This window comes from Sitophilus oryzae, unplaced genomic scaffold (genome assembly GCF_002938485.1).
Source record: "Sitophilus oryzae breed Bouriz unplaced genomic scaffold, Soryzae_2.0 scaffold_1297_pilon_pilon, whole genome shotgun sequence".
Classification (NCBI taxonomy): domain Eukaryota; kingdom Metazoa; phylum Arthropoda; class Insecta; order Coleoptera; family Curculionidae; genus Sitophilus; species Sitophilus oryzae.
The window spans coordinates 3,182,504-3,202,695 of NW_022145945.1; the positions used below are offsets into that span (position 1 = coordinate 3,182,504).

Below are 20,192 nucleotides of genomic sequence, written 5' to 3' on the forward strand. Positions count from 1 at the left end.
CGCGAGATTAACTACATCTCAAGACAATAATGAAAACTTTCCTCCGAGGTTTGTATATTGTATACTATTTTATTTACAACCACATTAATTAAAAAAGAAGGACAGTATTTTATTTTGAAAAAAAAAATATTCGAAAATTTGTCGTTTTCTGTTTTGGCACTTCCATATCTATAGTTACCGGTACCAGCGGTTTACTCCAGGGCCGTTATTTTCGATCCTATGGTGCTCGTGGAACAAAATCACATGAAGCTGATTTTTGGTTAATATCTAGCTTTGGTCACCCCGATTAACATACAAAAAGTCCCCATCCCTGCGAGGGTGCAAACGACCCCAAAACCACCCCCAAAGGTACATTTTTTTAGTTTTCGTCCATTATCTCGAATATGGTTGATTTTTTCAAAAAAGACTAGATATTAAAATTAAAGCCAATAAAATTATTTACAAATCGATGTATATAAATCTATATTTTAATTTACACAGTGGCGTACAGCAAACGTTTAAAGTCGACAAAGTCCATTTTTTTGTACATTTTTTAAAGTTTTCGTTATTTATTTCAAAAATGGTTGGTTTAAGAAAAAAATACTACATAACAAAATGGAATCCAGTAAAAATACCTACAAAATGATGTATATAAGTACATATTTAAGTTAAGACAGTGGCGTACACTAAAGGTCTTTATGTTGGTGTTAATATTTTCCATCGTGTAGCGTAAAATAGGTACCTTATTTAAACAAAGTCTTCTTCGTGGTCATCCTCGTTTTTATCAGTCTGCTTAGAGACGAGAACATTGCTAGAGGACTGTCCTTGGCATTGCCAACAGAGATTGGAGCAATCTAATCCAGCTTTTCTGCAACTGCACAGTTTTCCACAATCTGTTCTACAGTTGTAGAACACCAATTTTAAAATAAAATCTGGGGCAATTGGCTTATTAACAGTTGTTGGCACGAAAAGCTCTGTTTTTTTCCATCCCCAAGAGGTAGCATCCAATTCAATTCCCAACCATGCCTGAATTTGGTGATACACCCGCAAACTGTGCTTGGATGCAGTGTCGGATGTTGGAGGCAGAGATGCCAAGGAGAAGTCCGAATTGAGGCTTTGTTGTGCAGTATTGTTGAATTTTATGAACCGGAGTTATTCTAATTCTTTATTGATTTACCGGCTCCATATAAAATTAAAAGAAATTCTTCTCCTACAGAAATTAATTCACTTTTGTTGGCATATGGCGTTAAAAAAACTGCTACTTTCCTTTGTAACTCCGGATTTTTTTCTAAAAGCTTATAGGTGGACAACTTTCCCTTTTTATGGTGGGTATGAAAAAAATACTTGTGCTGACATCCAATTTTCGGAAGACACTATGGCAACCATCAACCAATCACATTTTTTTTTCGAATAAGAATAATAAGTCGTTATTTATTAAACAACTGAGTCAAAAGTTAAAGAAGCTGGTGTTCAAGTATTTCAGGCAGACGGTGATGCAGATATACTTATAGTGGACAAAATTTTAGAATTAGGAAAATCAGATATTCGAGTAACATTGGTTGAAGAAGACACTAACTTAATGGTTTTACTACTATTTAAAACAAAATCCGACAACATCTTTATGTTAAGACCTGGCCAAACTACAAAACTTAATAAAAGCACGCACATAGGTTCCCTGCAGAACCAGATAGGTGTCCTTACAACCTCTATCCTACTTTGCCATGCCATTTCTGGATGTGACACAACTTCGGCAATTTATAAAAAGGGAAAGTTGTCAACCTATAAGCTTTTAGAAAAAATCCGGAATTACAAAGGAAAGTAGCAGTTTTTTAACGCCAAATGCCAACAAAAGTGAATTAATTTCTGTAGGAGAAGAATTTCTTTTAATTTTATATGGAGCCGATAAATCAATAAAAACATTAGATCAACTACGGTTCGTAAAATTCAACAACAATACTGCGCGAAAAAGCCTCAACTCGACCTTCTCCTTGACATCTCTGCCGCCAACATCCGCCGCTGCATCCAATCACAGTTTGCGGGTGTATCACCAAATTCAGGCATGGATGGGGATTGAATTGGATGCTATATACCTCTTGGGGATGGAAAAAACAGGGCTTTTGGTGGCAATAACTGTTAATAAGCCCATTGCCCCAGATTTTATTTTAAAATTGTTGTTCTGCAACTGTAGGACAGATTGTGGATAACTGCGCAGTTGCAGAAAAGCTGGATTAGATTGCTCCAATCTCTGTTGGCAATGCCAAGGACAGTCCTGTAGTAATGTTTTCGTCCCTAAGCAGACTGATGAAAACGAGGATGACCACGAAGAAGACTTTGTTTAAATAAGGTACCTATTAATTTTACGCTACATGATGGAAAATATTAACACCAACATAAAGACCTTTAGTGTACGCCACTGTGTTAACTTAAATATGTACTTACATACATCATTTTGTAGGTATTTTTACTGGATTCCATTTTGTTATGTAGTATTTTTTTCTTAAATCAACCATTTTTGTAATAAATAACGAAAACTTTAAAAAATGTACAAAAAAATGGACTTTGTCGAATTTAAACGTTTGCTGTACGCCACTGTGTAAATTAAAATATAGATTTATTTACATCAATTTGTAGATAATTTTATTGGCTTTAATTTTAATATCTAGTCTTTTTTTTGAAAAAATCAACCATATTCGAGATAATGGGCGAAAACTAAAAAAATGTACCTTTTGGGGTGGTTTGCACCCTCGCAGGGGTGGGAACTTTTGTATGTAATCGGGGCGACCAAAACTAGATATTAACCAAAAATCAGCTTCATGTGATTTTGTTCCACGAGCGACCTTAAATGCATTAGGGTATGTTATGGCGCAAACCTTCAACAGCAAAACAAACAACTAAGTGACAGTTTTGAATTTCTCGTTCGCTTTTTCGAATTTATATAACAGAAAAAGCTAGAATGTTGTCGGAAAGTTCTGATAATGAAGACTACTTTAATATTGGTACTCCACCAGAACTTACAGAAGCTGCAAAAAGAGCAGAAGCCAGTTTACTTCCAGAGAAAAGTAGGGGGCGATATGAAATAGCATTGTAAGTATACGAAAAATGGTGTGCCTAAAGAAATCCTAAGAATATTGCTTCGGAGACAGTCTTGATAGCATATTTTAGCGACATGGCAAGGCAGAAAAAGCCATCTACTCTTTGGGCTACGTACAGCATGATACGGAAAATGCTAGAATTAAGGGAAAAGACTGACATATCAAAATATCACAAACTCGTCGCTTTCTTAAAACGCCAGAATGTATAGGTTTTAAGCTAAAGAAGTCTAGCATTTTTACCTTCAACAAATAAATGTATTAAAATCTTTAATAATTATTGTTAATCTTCTTGTTTATTTTTCTTGATGTTAGATAAGTATTCAATAAAGATATTACAAGAATATTTTGCTTAATTAAATGAGGCGAGAAATAAGAAAAACCGAGTGAGGGAAATGGATGAGGGAAGCGGAAGAAGGAAGAAATGTAGATAATTTGACACTTTCAAATTTTTTAAAAGTCATTAATGTCAGTATTACATATGAGGTTGTAAATAAAGGTAGGTATATTCTTAAATTACAATCAGAAATTTCTTCAAGATATTAAACGAGTTTTTTACTAATTCCTCACAATGTCTGTTATCATTGAAACAAATACAATATTTTTAAATAATAATTTATTTAGATTTATTTACAAGACAAAAATAATAATAAAAAATTCTCTTTTTACATTCCTCGACCAAAAATCTCTTCTACTTTCACTCCAAGTTGCCTACTTCTTTCAGCTTTTACTTGTGGTAGAATTTGCCGTATCCTCCCAAACCGATGCCACCACCGAGTCCAGCTCCTCCTCCATATCCTCCACCAATACCTCCTCCAATACCAGCACCTCCACCTCCAATGGCAACTGGGTATGGAGCAGGTACTGCTACAGGCACAGGCCTGGCTACTCCAACTGGATGGGCAACTGGTACAGCAACTGGGACAGGTCTTTCGACTGGGTATGGCACTGGGCGTGGTACATCGACAGGGACTGGTCTGTCAACAGGTACTGCAAGAGAATAACATACAATTATATTACATACTAGCGTATACCCGCGACTTCGTTCGCGTCGTATTAAATCATTTTTTGTAATGGTGATGATAAAGCAAAGCAAGAATTTCTATGAAAATACAAACTGGATAAAATTTTCTCACATTTATGCCAGCATGAGAAAAAACAATATGGCGATATTATTATATAACTTGGTAATATTTGAGGGGTGGTTTCATCACGTTGGAATTTGACTTTCGAAAAATCCGTTTGCCAAAAATAAGCTTTTTACGTCAAGCAGTTTAAGCAGAATCGTGGTTAATCAATTAACCAACTTTTTGGAACACCCTGTATTATTTTTTAAAAAATGTCAAAATATGTAAAAAAACAAAATAAATTATGCGTGTCCAAGCGTTTTCCTGAAAGACTAACCGTTTTTTTAAATAACAAATATTGTAATATTTGAGGGACGTTTTCACTCTCTTGGAATTTGAGATTCGAGAAACCCCTCCTTATCGAACCTCTACACCCCACAGTCAATCCGTTTGCTAAAAATCAGCTTTAAACGTCAAGCAGTTTAAGCGGAATCGTGATTACTCAATGGTCATATTTTATAAAACACCCTGTATAAATTTTTAAAAAATCTTAAAATATGTAAAACCAAAACAAAATAAAATATACATGTTTAAGAATTTTTCCGATAACCGGTTTTTAAAAATATATATATTCTAATATTTGAGGGGTGGTTTCACCCCCTAAGAATTCGAGTTTCAAAAAATCCCTTTTTATCGAACCTCTACACCCTAAAGTCAATCCGTTGTCCAAAAATCAGCTATTTACGTCAAGCTCTTTAAGTAGGATCGTGATTAATCTATGAAACAAACAAACTTTTCAGTCAAGTTTTATGACAATAACCTTATTACAGTTGAGGGTTGGAACCTTTGGTGTTACACAGCAAAATAAAACACTAAATCACCACAATACACCAAAACACTTTTACTTTTACACTGGACGCGCGTTTCGCTAACCATGTTATCATCATCAGCAGATGATTATAAACTGTTTATAATCATAAGCTCATGATGCTGCGAAACGCGCGTCCAGTGTAAAAGTAAAAGTGTTTTGGTGTATTGTGGCGATTTAGTGTTTTATTTTGACAATAATCTTGACAAATAAGCTATTAACAGTGAAAATAATAATATATGAATCTATACTAATATTGACACAGTGATTAATCACGATCCTGCTGAAACCACTCAACGTAAGAAGCTCAATTTTGGCATACAGGTTGATTCTAGGGTGTAGAGGTTCGATAAGGAGGGATTTTTCGAAATTTCAGTTCCAAGGGGGTGAAACCACCCCTCAGATAATACAATATTTTTTATTTAAAAAACGGTCAAGTTTCCGAAAAAATGCTTAAACACTTATATTTTATTTTGTTTTTTTACATATTTTCAGATTTTTTAAAAAAGTATACAGGGTGTTTCGAAAAATCTGGCCATTGATTAATCACGATCCTGCTTAAAACGCTTGACGTAAAAAGCTGATTTTTGGGAAACAGATTGACTTTAGGGTGTAGAAGTTCGATAAGAAGGGATTTTTCGAAACTCGAATTCTAAGGGGGTGAAAGCACCCCTCAAATATTAGAATATTTTTTATTTAAAAACCGGTGAGTCTTTCGGATAAAACTCTTAAACAGGTATATTTTATTTTGTTGTTTTACATATTTTAAGATTTTAAAAATTTATACGGGGTGTTTAATAAAATATGACCGTTGACTAATCAAGATTCTGCTTAAACTGCTTGACGTTTAAAGCTGATTTTTTTGGCAAACGGGTTGACTGTGAGGTTAGAGATTCGATAAGGAGAGGTTTCTCGATTGTTTTTTTCTCAGGCTGACATAAATGTGAGAAAATTTTATCCAGTTTGTATGTTAATGGAAATCTTGCTTTGCTTTATCATCGCCATTACAAATGATTAATTCAACGCGAACGAAGTCGCGGGTACACGCTAGTAAATTTGTAAAAATCTGAAGATTTTAAGGCCAAGGAATGGTTTGCCAGGTTTTTTTTATTATTATAAGATATGAAAAAATTCAAACAAGTTCCAAAATATGATAGCTGTTGATCCAAACTTTTAAATGAACTTTGAAGCATCAAAAAATATAACATTTTAGCCGAGTTATTAAACAATTTTTCCTACAATCAATGATACGTTTATGAAATCTCCGGAGCGTTAAGACTTGGAGAGAAAATTTAGAGATTTTCGAAGCCAAATATATCGAAAACTACTAATTCTTCGTAAAAAATGATAAGTACCATTTTTGTAGGTAATTATTTTAGGCTTTATTTTTTATTCCAATTTTTTTTTGTAAATTGCGTATTTTGGCAGATATTTGCGAAAACTGATTTTTCGGCCATTTTCTTTCGGCTGAGCACAATTTTTCACCTAAAACTACTCCCCAAAAGATACACAATTCGCCTGAAAAGTCCCGGTTGACAAATTAGGCCGTGGTTTGAACCATCATTTACTGGACTAGTAGGTATTTAGTAGTTTCCTTCACATACCTGCAACTGGTCTTTCGACTGGGTATGGAACAGGTCTGGCTACTGGAACAGGTACTGGTCTTTCGACTGGTACGTCAACGGGGACAGGGACAGCTACACCGTAAGGTCTGTCTACAGGGTATGGTACTGGAGCGGGTACGGGTACTCCTAAGTTCCTTGTGATGGTGGTATGGGTATGAGCGTGAGAACTCAGTTCAACAGCTGCTCCGGCGCCAGCTGAAAATGGTATTGTGTATTAGAACTGTATAATCATAAAAAACGCCGTCAAAGTAGCCTCTGAAATGACTTCTTCCAATGCAATCATACGACGGGGAAGCTCCAAGGAGAACGGTAGTTTATATCGAAGTGAAATTTTGCCAGCGTATGTGGGTTAACTGAAAGCATTTTATAAAAATATATAGAATTATACAGGGTGTCCCCAAACAAAGTTACACATCATATTTGTATTTTTTGTAATGGAAACCCTGTATATTAATAGATTTTCGGATTCTAGAAAAAAAATAAAGGTGAGTTTTATTAAAGAAGCATATACCTAAAATGTTAAGCTTTTGAAATATTTCACATTTTGTGAAAATGGAGAGTAAATTCTAAATTTCAATATTATTTGACCTTATATAGCCTAATATTTAATTACAGCAACCATTGTATGTTAAACCAAATTAAAATTTGATACGAAAAGTTATACAGGATGGGACAAAATTGATATGGACTCAATCACTTTTTAAAGCAAGTTACTCCTTTATTTTCAATGAAACGCCTAGTATATCATTCCTGTGTTCGATGAGGAATTCATATATCTTCAAAATATAATTAAGGTTCCCTATCCTTCAGAAAAAGATTTTCCTAGATATTCTAATTTTTATGAATTTGCGTCAGTAGATCTTTATTATTTGAAAAAATCTAGGGTAGACGCGTAATAGTATTTTGAAGAGACATAAATTCCCCAATCGGAATTGAATATCGGAATAATATACTGGGTGTTCCATTTAAAATAAAAGAGTAGTTGGCTTTTAAAGATGACCAATGCTCAATATTAATTTTATCTCGCCCTGTATAAATTTTTGGATAAAGTTTTAATTTGATTTAAAGTACAATAGTTGATTTAACTACATATTAGGCTATACCGGGTAAATTCCAATTTAAATAGATTTTATTGTAATTTAAAAATTGTTCTTTATTTTCAGAAAATGTTAAATATGTCAAAAACTATACATTTTACGAGTAGTCATATACTTCTCTAATAAAACTCACCTTTATTTTTCTCGCAGAATTCGAAAATCAATTAATATATAGGGTGTTTCATTAAAAAAACACAACTTTGATATGTAACTTTTTTGGGGGACACCTAGTAGAACTCTTTATATTTTTAAGTGCCCTGAAATAACCTACATATGTTCACAAAATTTCATTTCAATACAAACGGTCTGTGTGCTCTCCTTAGAGTCTCCGCGTCATATGAGAGGCGCCACACCCTGTATAGGGTGTCCCAAAATCGAGAAATGATGGCTATAGAAAATTTGGAAGATATTAAAAAATAAATAAGGTCTAATATTAAAGGCTATTGTGACACCGTTTTTTTTTCGCCTGTTATGGTACTGCTTACCACCTCCTGCGCCTCCTCCACCTCCTAATCCGGTACCGAAGGAACCAAAACCGGCACCTCCTAAACCTGCTCCTCCAAATCCACCTCCTAGGAGTCCATGACCTAAAAACGTCAAAATAATTATGAAAAAACCTGTGTTATAAAATAAAAATACGAGAAAATTACCTGCGATACCCAATCCGTACAAACCACGCTTGTCAACTTTTTTTTCTTCTTTTTTCTCTGGTTTTTCGGATTTTTCCGACTTTTCAGCGGCGAGGGCAACGCCGATAATCAAACAAATACAGATCTGAAAAAAACATCTTGGAATTAGCAAAAATACAATGGTATATTGTTTTATTAGAAGTAATAATAATTACATATAAAAAAGACACATTATGAGAAGCATACTTCATGTTGATCAGTTTTTAAGTCCCAAAAGAAAAAAAGTGTGACAATGGCTTTTGTAGCAAAAAATATATTATACAGGGTGGCGCACCTCATTCGCCTCGGTTGATTATGCGAAAACGGAAAGATGTAGAAACAAAATATTTTATGGGTATATGTATGGAGGTAATGTGCACAATTTAAAATTATTTTGAAATGTATAGGGTGTTTCAGAACTAAGATCCATACCAAAGTTATATTTTTTCTTATGGAACACCCGGTATTTTATTTAATTTTTGGATTCTTGGGCCCAAAAAAATGTATTTATTATAAGGTTTGAATATGTTTAAAATCTTTGGTTTTTGAGATATTTAAAGTTATTTAAATTTGCATGCTACAATAGAATAGATTGTTCTAACACTCTGTACATTACTTTTCAGAATTAATTCTTGTGCTGACTTTTATGCCAGAGAAATAAACTCAGAAAATGTTATTCCTTCCTTAAATGTATACAGGGGTATCAAAAATTGCTGGTCTATTTTAAATATTAATTTTACATAAAAACTTCGTTATTTCAAATGCAACACTATGTATTTTTTTTAAATAAGTCGAAGCAGATTTAAATGCTCTTTCAAACTATATTAGGGTTTCCTATACCTATCTGGCTCAGATTTTGAATAAAAAGCGATTTTTATTAGATAGGTATAGGACACCCTAATATAGTTTAAAAGAGCATTTGAATTTACTTCGATTTATTTAAAAAAATACAGGGTGTTTGAAATAACGAAGTTTTTATATGAAATATATCTCTAAAATAGATCAGCAACTTTTGATAGCCCTGTATAAATTTAACGAACCAATACCATTTTTCAATAAAGTTTATTTCTTTACCTTTAAAGTCAGCATAAGAACTAATTCTGAAAAGTAATGTACAGGGTGTTAATAGACTATTCTATTGTAGCATGCAAATTTAAATATCTTAAATTTCTCAAAAACTAATGATTTTAAACATATTTAACACTCATAATAAATTCCTTTTTTTTGGACCCAAGAATCCAAAAATGAACTAGAATACCGGGTGTTCCATAAGAAAAAATATAACTTTGGTATGGATCCCAGTTCTGAAACACTCTGAACATTTCAAAATAATTTTAAATTGTGCACATTACCTCTCTACATATACCCATAAAATATTTTGTTTCTACATATTTCCGTTTTCGTATAATCAACCGAGGCGAATGAGGTGCGCCACCCTGTATATAAAATATATAATTTTACAATGTTCAAACCTGAAATGTTTTTAATATACACATGAGTAGTCTACATAGAGTCTACATTAGAAATATTTTTTTACAGATTTTTAAGTAAATTTTTAATAAATGACAACATATAGAAGACGACCCTACAGAGTACATATACCCTACAGACAACATATAGAAGACGACCTTATACAGGGTGAGTCGTAAATAAGTACAAATATTTTTAGGGGTAGTACCGTATGATCGAATAAAAACGGCGTCAGCGATGGCTATGAAATGAAGATTGCTGTCATTTTATATGTAAAATTATATGGAAAATGTCATCGATCGTCATTCCATAGCCATCGCTGACGCCGTTTTTATTCGATCATACGGTATATTTCGACCCTACAAATACGATTATGAGTTTTTCTTGCGAATTTTTTTTTTGAAAATTTGGAATTTTTTGAAACATTATTTGGATTTTTTTTAGTTTTCAGTAAAATAACAAAATTTCTTGATATTATGGCAACATAAGTAGTAGATTAAATTTACAATTTAATTGTGTGAAGTGGTTCTCAAAATTTAAGCAAAAAATAATTTTTTTGGAAATTTTCAAAGTAAAATAACTCGGTTATTTTGGACTTATTTGAAAAAAGTTAAAAAGAAAATATGTCTCTTTAATCGAGATCTACAGCCCTGAAAATATTTGCACTTATTTAAGACTCACCCTGTATAATATACAGGGTCGCTGTTATGAATGGAAGTTAAATACAAAAGTTATATGGTTTTTGGATGTCTAATAGATAGTAAATACAAAAGTTATATGGTTTTTGGATGTCTAATAGATAGTAGTAAATTTAAGTATACAGGGTCGGTCATAAAGTTGTGCCACAACATTTTTTTTTAATGCAACCACCTGTATATTATTGCATATTTTAATTCTTCCTTCAATTTTAAGCAATAATACACATACTGTACATAAATTCAACTATTTCCGAACTATAGAGTTTTGATTATGAAATGTTAAACAAAAATTTTGTAATTTCCAGACTTGATATAATCTCGTTTTATACATCTATAAATGCTAACTTGAGAACGAATGTCAAATATTTTATGATTAAGTATCACAGTTTCCGCCGAATGGCATCGTTAAATGAAACCAAACACATCGAAATTAATTAAATCGAATTGTTTAAGTGAGATTTTCAAAAGTCAATAACTCGGAAACGGTTGGTTTGAGGTACATTGTGTGTACATACAGTGGTGGCCAAAAGTATGGAAACTTTTTACTTTTTAAAATATCACAGAAAATATTGCTATGCTTAAACTCTCAGGAATATAAATGAACCGCTTATCAGCAAATAAAAGTATTCCAAAAATTACACAGCGAAAAAAATCTGTTTAGCAGTTTTTGTAGGAGAACAATAGATTTCTTGTGGCCAAAAGTATGGAAACCATAAATAAATACATTAAAATTATTTAGTTTAAGTTGATAAACGGTACGATTTGCTTCAGATAAATATAAACATCATGCCCAAGTCTAAATATTTCTCTACGGAGTTAAAAAATAAAATAGTTGAATTATACAAGAGCGTTTATAAACAAATTCAAATAAGTAAAAATTTAAACATTTTAAAAGGCACCGTTTCGAAAATAATTCATAAATTTAATAAAACAGGGAACATTTCAACAGCTTTTAAGTCAAGAAGACTAAGAAAGTTGTGCAACAGGACAATGAAAGTAATGAAGAGAATATCAATGGGAGATCCAAGAAAAACATCGACAGACATTTCTCGAGAAATGGGTGAAAGGGGAATATCGGTGTCTGCACGCACGGTGAGAAGAAGGTTGGATGACATGGGGACTTTTTGGAAGAGTTGCGGTGAAGAAACCACTAATATAGGAAAAATAAAAATAGGATGGCCCGCTTTAAATTTGCTCAAGATCATCTCACCTGGTCTCATCAGAAATGGAATACTGTACTGTTTAGCGACGAAAGCAAGTTTCAACTGTTTGGTAGTGACGGGAGACGTTATGTCCGAAGACCAAAAGGTACACGGTACAGCCATAAGTACCAGATGCCCACAGTAAAACATGTGGGTGGGAGTATAATGGTATGGGGGTGTTTTTCTCGCTCAGGTATTCTTTTTAAAATTGATGGGATAATGGACCGTTTTTTGTACAAAGACATATTGGAGAATAATATGCTGCCTCATGCTGATGAAGAAATGCCACTCAGATGGTTGTTCCAGCAAGACAATGATCCCAAGCACAAATCTCGGTTTGTTCAAAATTGGTTAAATGAACATAATGTTCCACTAATGGATTGGCCCTCACAGTCTCGGATCTTAACCCCATAGAAAATTTATGGGACCATTTGGATAGCAAAATTCGAAGCCATTCTATTTCAAATAAAAATGAATTATGAGAAGTGCTAAAAACTGAATGGGCGGCCATTTCCAGTAAAGATTGTACGAGATTGATCGATTCGATGCCACGAAGATGTAGAGAAGTAATTAATTCAAAGGGATATTCCACTAAATGTTAGTAATTTTTATATTATCTTGAATTTTAATAAACATTCTTCTTAAGTTTCCATACTTTTGACCAAGAAAATATTCATAATTTTTTATATATTTTTTGATAGCTGTAATTTTTTATTTAAATGTATTAGGTTTTGTAGGAAATTATTTGTAGGTCACGATTATATAAGTCGTTTTATTTCATATTTTAATTTCTCAGCATAAATGACAAATTAAAAAAGTTTCCATACTTTTGGCCACCACTGTATTTCGAGTTTAAGTTAGAATTGAAGGAAGAATTGAATTACGCAATAATATACAAGGGATTCCATTTAAAAAAATTAAACTTTGATGTGCCAAGACTTTATAACCAACCCTGTATACTTAAATCTATTACTCTCTAATTACATTTAAAACCCCTATAACTTTCATATTTAACTTTTTGCGGTACCTCGTATATTTACTTAATAAACGACCGGTCTCATACATATCAGCGACCCTGTATATTTTTATATTTCTACTAAAGAAATTTCAATTATCTATAACTATAGAGAGGGTGAACTTTTTTTATTTTGATTTTTGAAAATTAGCCTGTATATTAATATAACTGGAATAACAGTAAAAGTTAAATAAAATTATAATATCTAATAATAATTGTATATTGTATCCCACGTTGTCTTCCTAATATGCAACTTTAAAAACTTAAATTGGTAAAACCAACCCACCAGAAAAACCGCAATAAGAAATTTAAATTAATTTTATATCTATAGAGTGGCTCCAAAAATTTTCGGTCATCAAATTATTAAAAAAATAGAGTGGCTCTAAGAAGTTTTTTATCATCTTATTAAAAAAAGCAGATTTACGTTATCATTGTGTTTACATACATACCAGAGTTTTCATTTTCATTAAATAAGTGCAAATGCAATCACTGACTAAACTCAAGGGTGTAACTGTTACATTCTAGGAGAGGTTATCTATTATAAGCTGGCCTACCCCTTCCCTGAGCCCACACAAGAACGCTTTGACTAAACAAAGACTTAAATATGATATGCTTTACTTTCTTCTTCTGTTATTTGTTTTGCAGGGAATTCAGCAGGATCTGAAATTTTTTTCAAATAATTTTTGACTGCAAACTTACTCTTTTTGGATTTTTTTTTAAATTTATCTATTGGTTTGGTATATTTTGGCTTTATTAAGATTTTATTTAAATAAATCGGTTAGTTTCTCTTAAGTGTAGATTTAAAGTATGTACGAGGATGTATTTCAGGAAAATATTTTAACTTCTACAGGATGGCTCAAAAAAGTGTGAGTGGAACGGAATGATTTTTTTTAAATGAAACACCCTGTATATTATTACATTTTTGGTTTCCTTTCATATCACTTTACATAATCCTAAGATACGAGTAAATATATTTCGATAGTTTCTGATATATTAATAAATAAATAAAAAATATATATTTTTTAACCTTCCTTAAAAAAATTATTACAAATACAAGAATTAGCTGTCCTGAAATCAAAACTATATTAGGTATTTACTTTAGTTGGTCTAACTTTGCTATAAATATCGTAATCTTAAATCATACAGGGTGTTCAAAATTCTACGCTAAACATTCTAAAATATAAAATAACTAGCGGATACCCGCGACTTCGTTCGCGTCGAATTAATCATTTGTAAAAGTGATGATAAAGCAAAGCAAGAATTTCCATTAACATACAAACTGGATAAAATTTTCTCACATTTATGTCAGCATGAAAAAAAAACGAAATGGCGATATTATTATATAACTTGGTAATATTTGAGGGGTAGTTTCATCTCGTTGGAATTTGACTTTCAAAAAATCCGTTTGCCAAAAATAAGCTTTTTACGTCAAGCAGTTTAAGCAGAATCGTGGTTAAAAAATTACCCAAGTTTTTGGAACAGCCCTGTATGATTTTTTAAAAAATTTCAAAATACATAAAAAAACCAAATAAATTATGCTTGTCCAAGCGTTTTCTCGAAAGACTAACCGTTTTTTAAATAACAAATATTGTAATATTTGAGGGGCGTTTTCACCCTCTTGGAATTTGAGATTCGAGAAACCCCTCCTTATCAAATCTCTACACCCCATAGTCAATCCGTTTGCCAAAAATCAGCTTTAAATGTCAAGAAGTTTAAGCAGAATCGTGATTACTTAATGGTCGTATTTTATGAAACACTCTGTATAAATTTTTAAAAACTCTTAAAATATGTAAAAAAAACAAAATAAAATATACGTGTTTAAGAGTTTTTTCGAAAAACTCACCGGTTTTTAAATAAAAAATATTCTAATATTTGAGGGGTGGTTTCACCCCCTTAGAATTCGAGTTTTGAAAAATCCCTTCTTATCGAACCTCTACACCCTAAAATCAATCCGTTTTCCAAAAATCAGCTTTTTACGTCAAGCGCTTTAAACAGGATCGTAATTAATAAATGACCAGATTTTTCGAAACACCCTGTATACATTTTTCAAAAATCTTAAAATATGTAAAAAAACAAAATAAAATATAGGTGTTTAAGCGTTTTTTCGGAAACTTGACCGTTTTTTAAATAAAAAATATTGTAATATTTGAGGGGTGGTTTCACCCCCTTGGAACTAGAATTTCGAAAAATCCCTTTTTATCGAACCTCTACACCCTAGAATCAACCTGTATGCCAAAATTGAGCTTCTTACGTTGATTGGTTTGAGCAGGATCGTGATTAATCAGTATGTCAGTCACTTAAGAATTTTATATATTAGTATAGATTTTATTTGTTTTTTTTTAATTTTTTTATATTATTTTTTTTTTATTAGGAGAATTAAGAAATCAACATTTTTTGTATTTAAAGTATTTCAAAATTTTTAATTGTTTCGCAGATATGCGCAGTATTATTTAATACGGCTCTTTCAACGGTAAAATATACCAGAGAAAAATCATTCTGTGGTTTTGATAAAAATTTACTGTAGAAAATGCCATATGAAATATAATACCGCGAATATTTGCGAACCCGTTAACAATTTTGAAGTACTATAAATACAAAAAATGTTTGTATTTTAATTCTCCATCTATTAAAAAATAATATACAGGTTGTTCAGTTTAAAAAAAAAACAAGAAAAAGTATTTTATATTATAGAAAGTTTGGCGTAGAGTTTTCAACATTCTGTATGATATACGAATACCATATTTATAGCAAAGTAAGTACAGACCAACTAAAGGAAATACCTAAATATAGTTTTTCACCTTGCATAAAATAATAAATTATACACATTGCCTTCCCACATACCCATAACATATTTTGTTTCTACACTTTTTGTTTTCGTATAATCAACTGAGGTGAATGAGGTGCGCCACCCTGTATACTAATTTTTGTTACAAAAGACAAACTCTATTTGAAGTAGTGAAAAAATAATTTAAAAATAACTCACTGTGTATACAGGGTCGTTTTTATGTACGGAAACGATCGATTATTAGGTAAAATAGCAGAGGTACCACAAAAAGTTAAATACAAAAGTTATAGGATTTTTAAATATCTATTAGCGAGTAATAAATTTAAGTATACAGGGTCGTTCATTAAGTCGTGGTACATCAAAGTTTCATTTTTTTAAATAGAACTCTCTGTATATTATTACATATTTCAATTCTTCGTTCAATTCTATGCAAAAATCAAACTAACCATTTCCGACTTTTGAAAATATCACTTAAACAAATCGATTTAATTAATTATTTCGATGTGTTTGGTTTGATTTAATGCTGCCATTCTGCCGAAACTGTGATACTGTTAAAATGGGTTTTTAAATTCCTATTAGCTACTAGTAAATTTAAGTATACAGGGTCGATCATAAAGTTGTGTCACATCAAAATTTATTTTTTTAAATGATACCCCCTGTACATTATTGCATATTTCAATTCTTCCTTCAATTTTAAACAATAATCGTAATACACAATGCACATAAATTGAAGAATTGAAATGTTAAACGAACATTTTGTAATTTCCAGACTTGCTATACTCTCATTTTATACATCTATAAATGTTAACTTGAGAACTAACTTCAGATATTAAGTAAGTGATAAGTATCACTATTTCGGCAAAATGGCATTGTTAAATAAAACTGAACATGTCGAAATTAATTAAATCAAATTGTTTAAGTGATATTTTCAAAAGTCAATAACTCGGAAACGGTTGGTATGGGGTACATTGTGTGTATTTCGATATTTGCTTAGAATTGAAGGAAGAACCGAAATATGCAATAATATACAGGGGGTTCCATTTAAAAAAAATGAAACTTTGATGTGCCACGACTTTATGACCGACCCTGAATACTTAAATTTATTACCCGCTAATAGATATTTACAAACCCTATAACTCTTATATTTAACTTTTTACGGTACCTCCTATATTTTGCCTAATAATCGACCGTTTCTATACATAAAAGCGACCCTGTATAAATAATTGTAGTAATTTGTATTTTACTATACGTAGTTTTGAAAAAGTCACTATTATGTAATACTTTCTAAAATATAAATAAAAGTAAAGATTTTGTGATTTTCATATGCAGAAAATGTTGTCCAAAAATAATAAAATCAGATTTAAGGTCAAAAATATGAAATTAAAACAGTATAAAGCTTGTAATTTGATTCTTGGTAAAACAGTAAAACATTTCAAATATTTTTACTACTGTTTGCACAAATAACGTTGTATAACAGCAAACAAAAACAACAGAACAAAAAAAAAATCCTAATCCGTATCAACCTGTTCCATTGTCCCGTGCATAACAATTTAAAACGTACGTATAACACACCCTTTCGGTTGCATACACGTACCTATGCATATTCTACACTAATTACACTTTTTTATCTTTCATTAATTCCATTTTATTAACGGCAAACAGAAAAAAAGCATTCCTCCACTTTTATGAATAGTGATCAGTTTCATTTATTAAGTTGAATGACAATTCATGTTTTTCCATGTCCAGCTTTTCTTAGATTTATTAGATAAGTTCAGTACCGTCGGGTGAATTTATAAGAGCAATGTCAGGGTGTGACACCTAACATCCTTGCTACGTCTTTGCCTAGTTATAAATAATTACACCTCTAACTTAATGTGCTTTACATTAAACATAAGTGTAGGTTAAGGAAACTTTCGTTTAACACCCTGTTTCATAGTTATTTTTAATTTTTATACAAGACGATAAAATGGTATTTTATGGTCGACCGAAAAGATTTTTTTGGGAGACGATAATGCAATTTTATCGTCGTGTATAAAACAATATTTTTTACCATTTTTTTTCCAGTTACGTTTTAAAACATATTGAGAAATTATTATTTCAAGGAATTTATTACGAGTAGAAAAAATATTGTGCTGGGTTGGTGTTGGTTTTAATGTAATTTGACAAATAAATAAAGCTGTCTCTTTAATTGCCAGTTTTGAGTCAATATTTTTTAATTCTCTTTCATGTCGATTGCTGATTGAATTGGAGCCAGAAATGGTTCAAAACGAAATAAGTAAATTACCAATAGATATTCAGGCTGAGGCGACAAACGCCCGCCATATCCAAACTACTGCCATTTAAATCCCGAATAACTTATGGAAAGGAATACAATATTTTTCAAAAATGAAAGCAATTAAAAAACGTGCGAGAAGAAATAAAGTTTTTAACCTATCCTCGCTGTTAAAGTATCATTTAATCTACACCAAAGAATATACCTAGCAAGAAAAAGAATGGACTCTGCCATACTGAAAAATGGTCCTACAGAAGTGGCGCTATCTATTGAGTAGGGCTTGTTTTAAATGGATCGAAGCGCGGGCATTTTAAATGAGCGTGTTTATTGAATTTTACTCTAAAATAATTAAATTTGATTATTAAATCTTATTTTTTACACAAATTCAACAATACTAATAACAAGTATCGTTGTGATGTGTAAAAAATAAGATTTAACAGTATAATTTATACAATTATTAAATAAAATTAAAGCCAAACATGTATAAATATTATTTATTATTTAAGTTTTTATTTATAAGTCAAATATTTAAACATCGTTTATTATGATAAAACAAGACCAACGTAATACGCCCAAAGTTTTGTAAATGGAGTAAATATAAATAGGTACTTAAATAATGGCAAAAATAAAAGACTTACATTATATTTTTAGGGCCACAAACAAAAGGAATTGTCTAATTAAAACACATAATATAACAAATTATAGTTTGAAAAACGTTTTGATAATCATTTGATAATATTGTGATTGGCGCTATGACAATGACAAAATTTTTTTGAGAATTTGACAATAGTATGACAATGGCCATTGGAAACTATGGAAACTACAAAAAATTTTTGATTTAACGCCATCTGGCAATAACTAGTAGCAACTTCTTAACCTAAAAATTAATTGCACTACCACCTAGCGCCTGAGGCTGGAACTATTTTATTTGAAATTTCCGTGGAAACGGTGGAACCGCTTCTGTTATTTCACTTTCCCGCCCCTGATCTACCCTTGCGGTTAAAGTACTATTTTATCCACTATTTTTGATAGATATAAGGCAATTTTAACAGTTGCTATGGAAAAAATAAAATTTTATACTATAAAAAGAAAAAATAAATCTAAAATAAAAAAACCACAGATACAAAGACTGCACACAATGAAGACAATAGACAATATACATGAGTTTTCACCCAACTGATGTATTGAAAGATTTCTAAGATATAATGTAGATTCAAATCCGAATGTTTGAAATTGAGGCTATTTCCAGATGTTTTTTCCAGAAAATATTTTCCTCTTTGTGGCTGCCAATTTGCTTACTTCAAATAAAATGCTCGATATACAGGGTGGTCCGAACTGAATTCCGGTGTAAACTGTATTACATTAAAAATAAGTAAAAAGAGTTTTTTCACATAAGAAATTTGATTTTGATGTCAATATGGCTCTTACTTGTAGAGGACGCCACCAACATATTTTTTAACCGGTTTGAAGAGTAATAACTTTTCGTCCGTGCCTGTTTAAAACTACTGAGTAAAAAAATATACATTATCGTGACTTTTTACGTAAAAAATGTCTCTTGGTAAAAATCGCTACGAGCAACCGTTCGCAAAATATTTAGAATGAAAATAGTCAATACATGTCATTATTGACAATAATTGGCGATTTGGCAATTTTTACCACGAGACTTTTTTACGTAAAAAACGTCGTAAATGTGTTTTTTTTACGCAGTAGTTTTATACAAATACGAACGAAAAGTTATTACTCTTCAATCCAGTTAAAAATATGTAGGTGGCGCCCCCTACAAGTAGGAGTCATGTTGAAGTCAAAATCACATCTCTCATGTCAAAAAACTCCCAGACACCAATTTTCATCCAAATATCGACGTTACTTCAGAAATTATTTGGAAAAAACTGAAATAAAAATGAAACTTCTACACCCTGTATCTCCGAAACTGGGCATTTTAGGAGATACATTTATACGAATTTTTTTACTTATTTTTATCTGCAGAATATTCTGCCGGAGTTTTCGGAATACAGTTCGAACCACCCTGTATATTTTGATTTTTTAATATAATATCACAATATGAAATCCCAATGAAACCCTAAACACAGTTCATATACAGGGTGGTCCGAACTGTATTCAGAAAATTACAAGATAATAAATAAATAAATTACAATACAAAGATAAACATAAGTAAAAAAGTTTTTATAAATGTAGGTCCTAAAATGCTTCATTTTGGAGATATAGGGTGTAGAAGTTTCATTTTTATTTCGAATTTTTCAAAATAGATTTTGAACTGACATGACGTCGATATTTGGATGAAATTTGGGAGTTTTTTGGATATGAAAAATTTGATTTTGGTGTCAATAGGACTCCTA

The 20,192-nt window shown here is 31.4% G+C and overlaps 1 protein-coding gene across 1 annotated transcript; it reads right to left on the reverse strand.

Annotated features, from left to right (window-relative positions):
• Positions 1-3,667: 3,667 nt before the first annotated feature.
• Positions 3,668-13,344, reverse strand: LOC115874571 (translation initiation factor IF-2-like). The gene is made up of 5 exons (XM_030889764.1): positions 13,228-13,344; positions 8,376-8,499; positions 8,211-8,312; positions 6,608-6,823; positions 3,668-4,058 (listed from the first exon to the last, which is right to left on the reverse strand). Exons 1-5 carry the CDS (start codon positions 13,243-13,245, stop codon positions 3,796-3,798), a joined length of 723 nt encoding a protein of 240 aa, XP_030745624.1. The 5' UTR covers positions 13,246-13,344; the 3' UTR covers positions 3,668-3,795.
• Between the last annotated feature and the right edge of the window lie 6,848 nt (positions 13,345-20,192).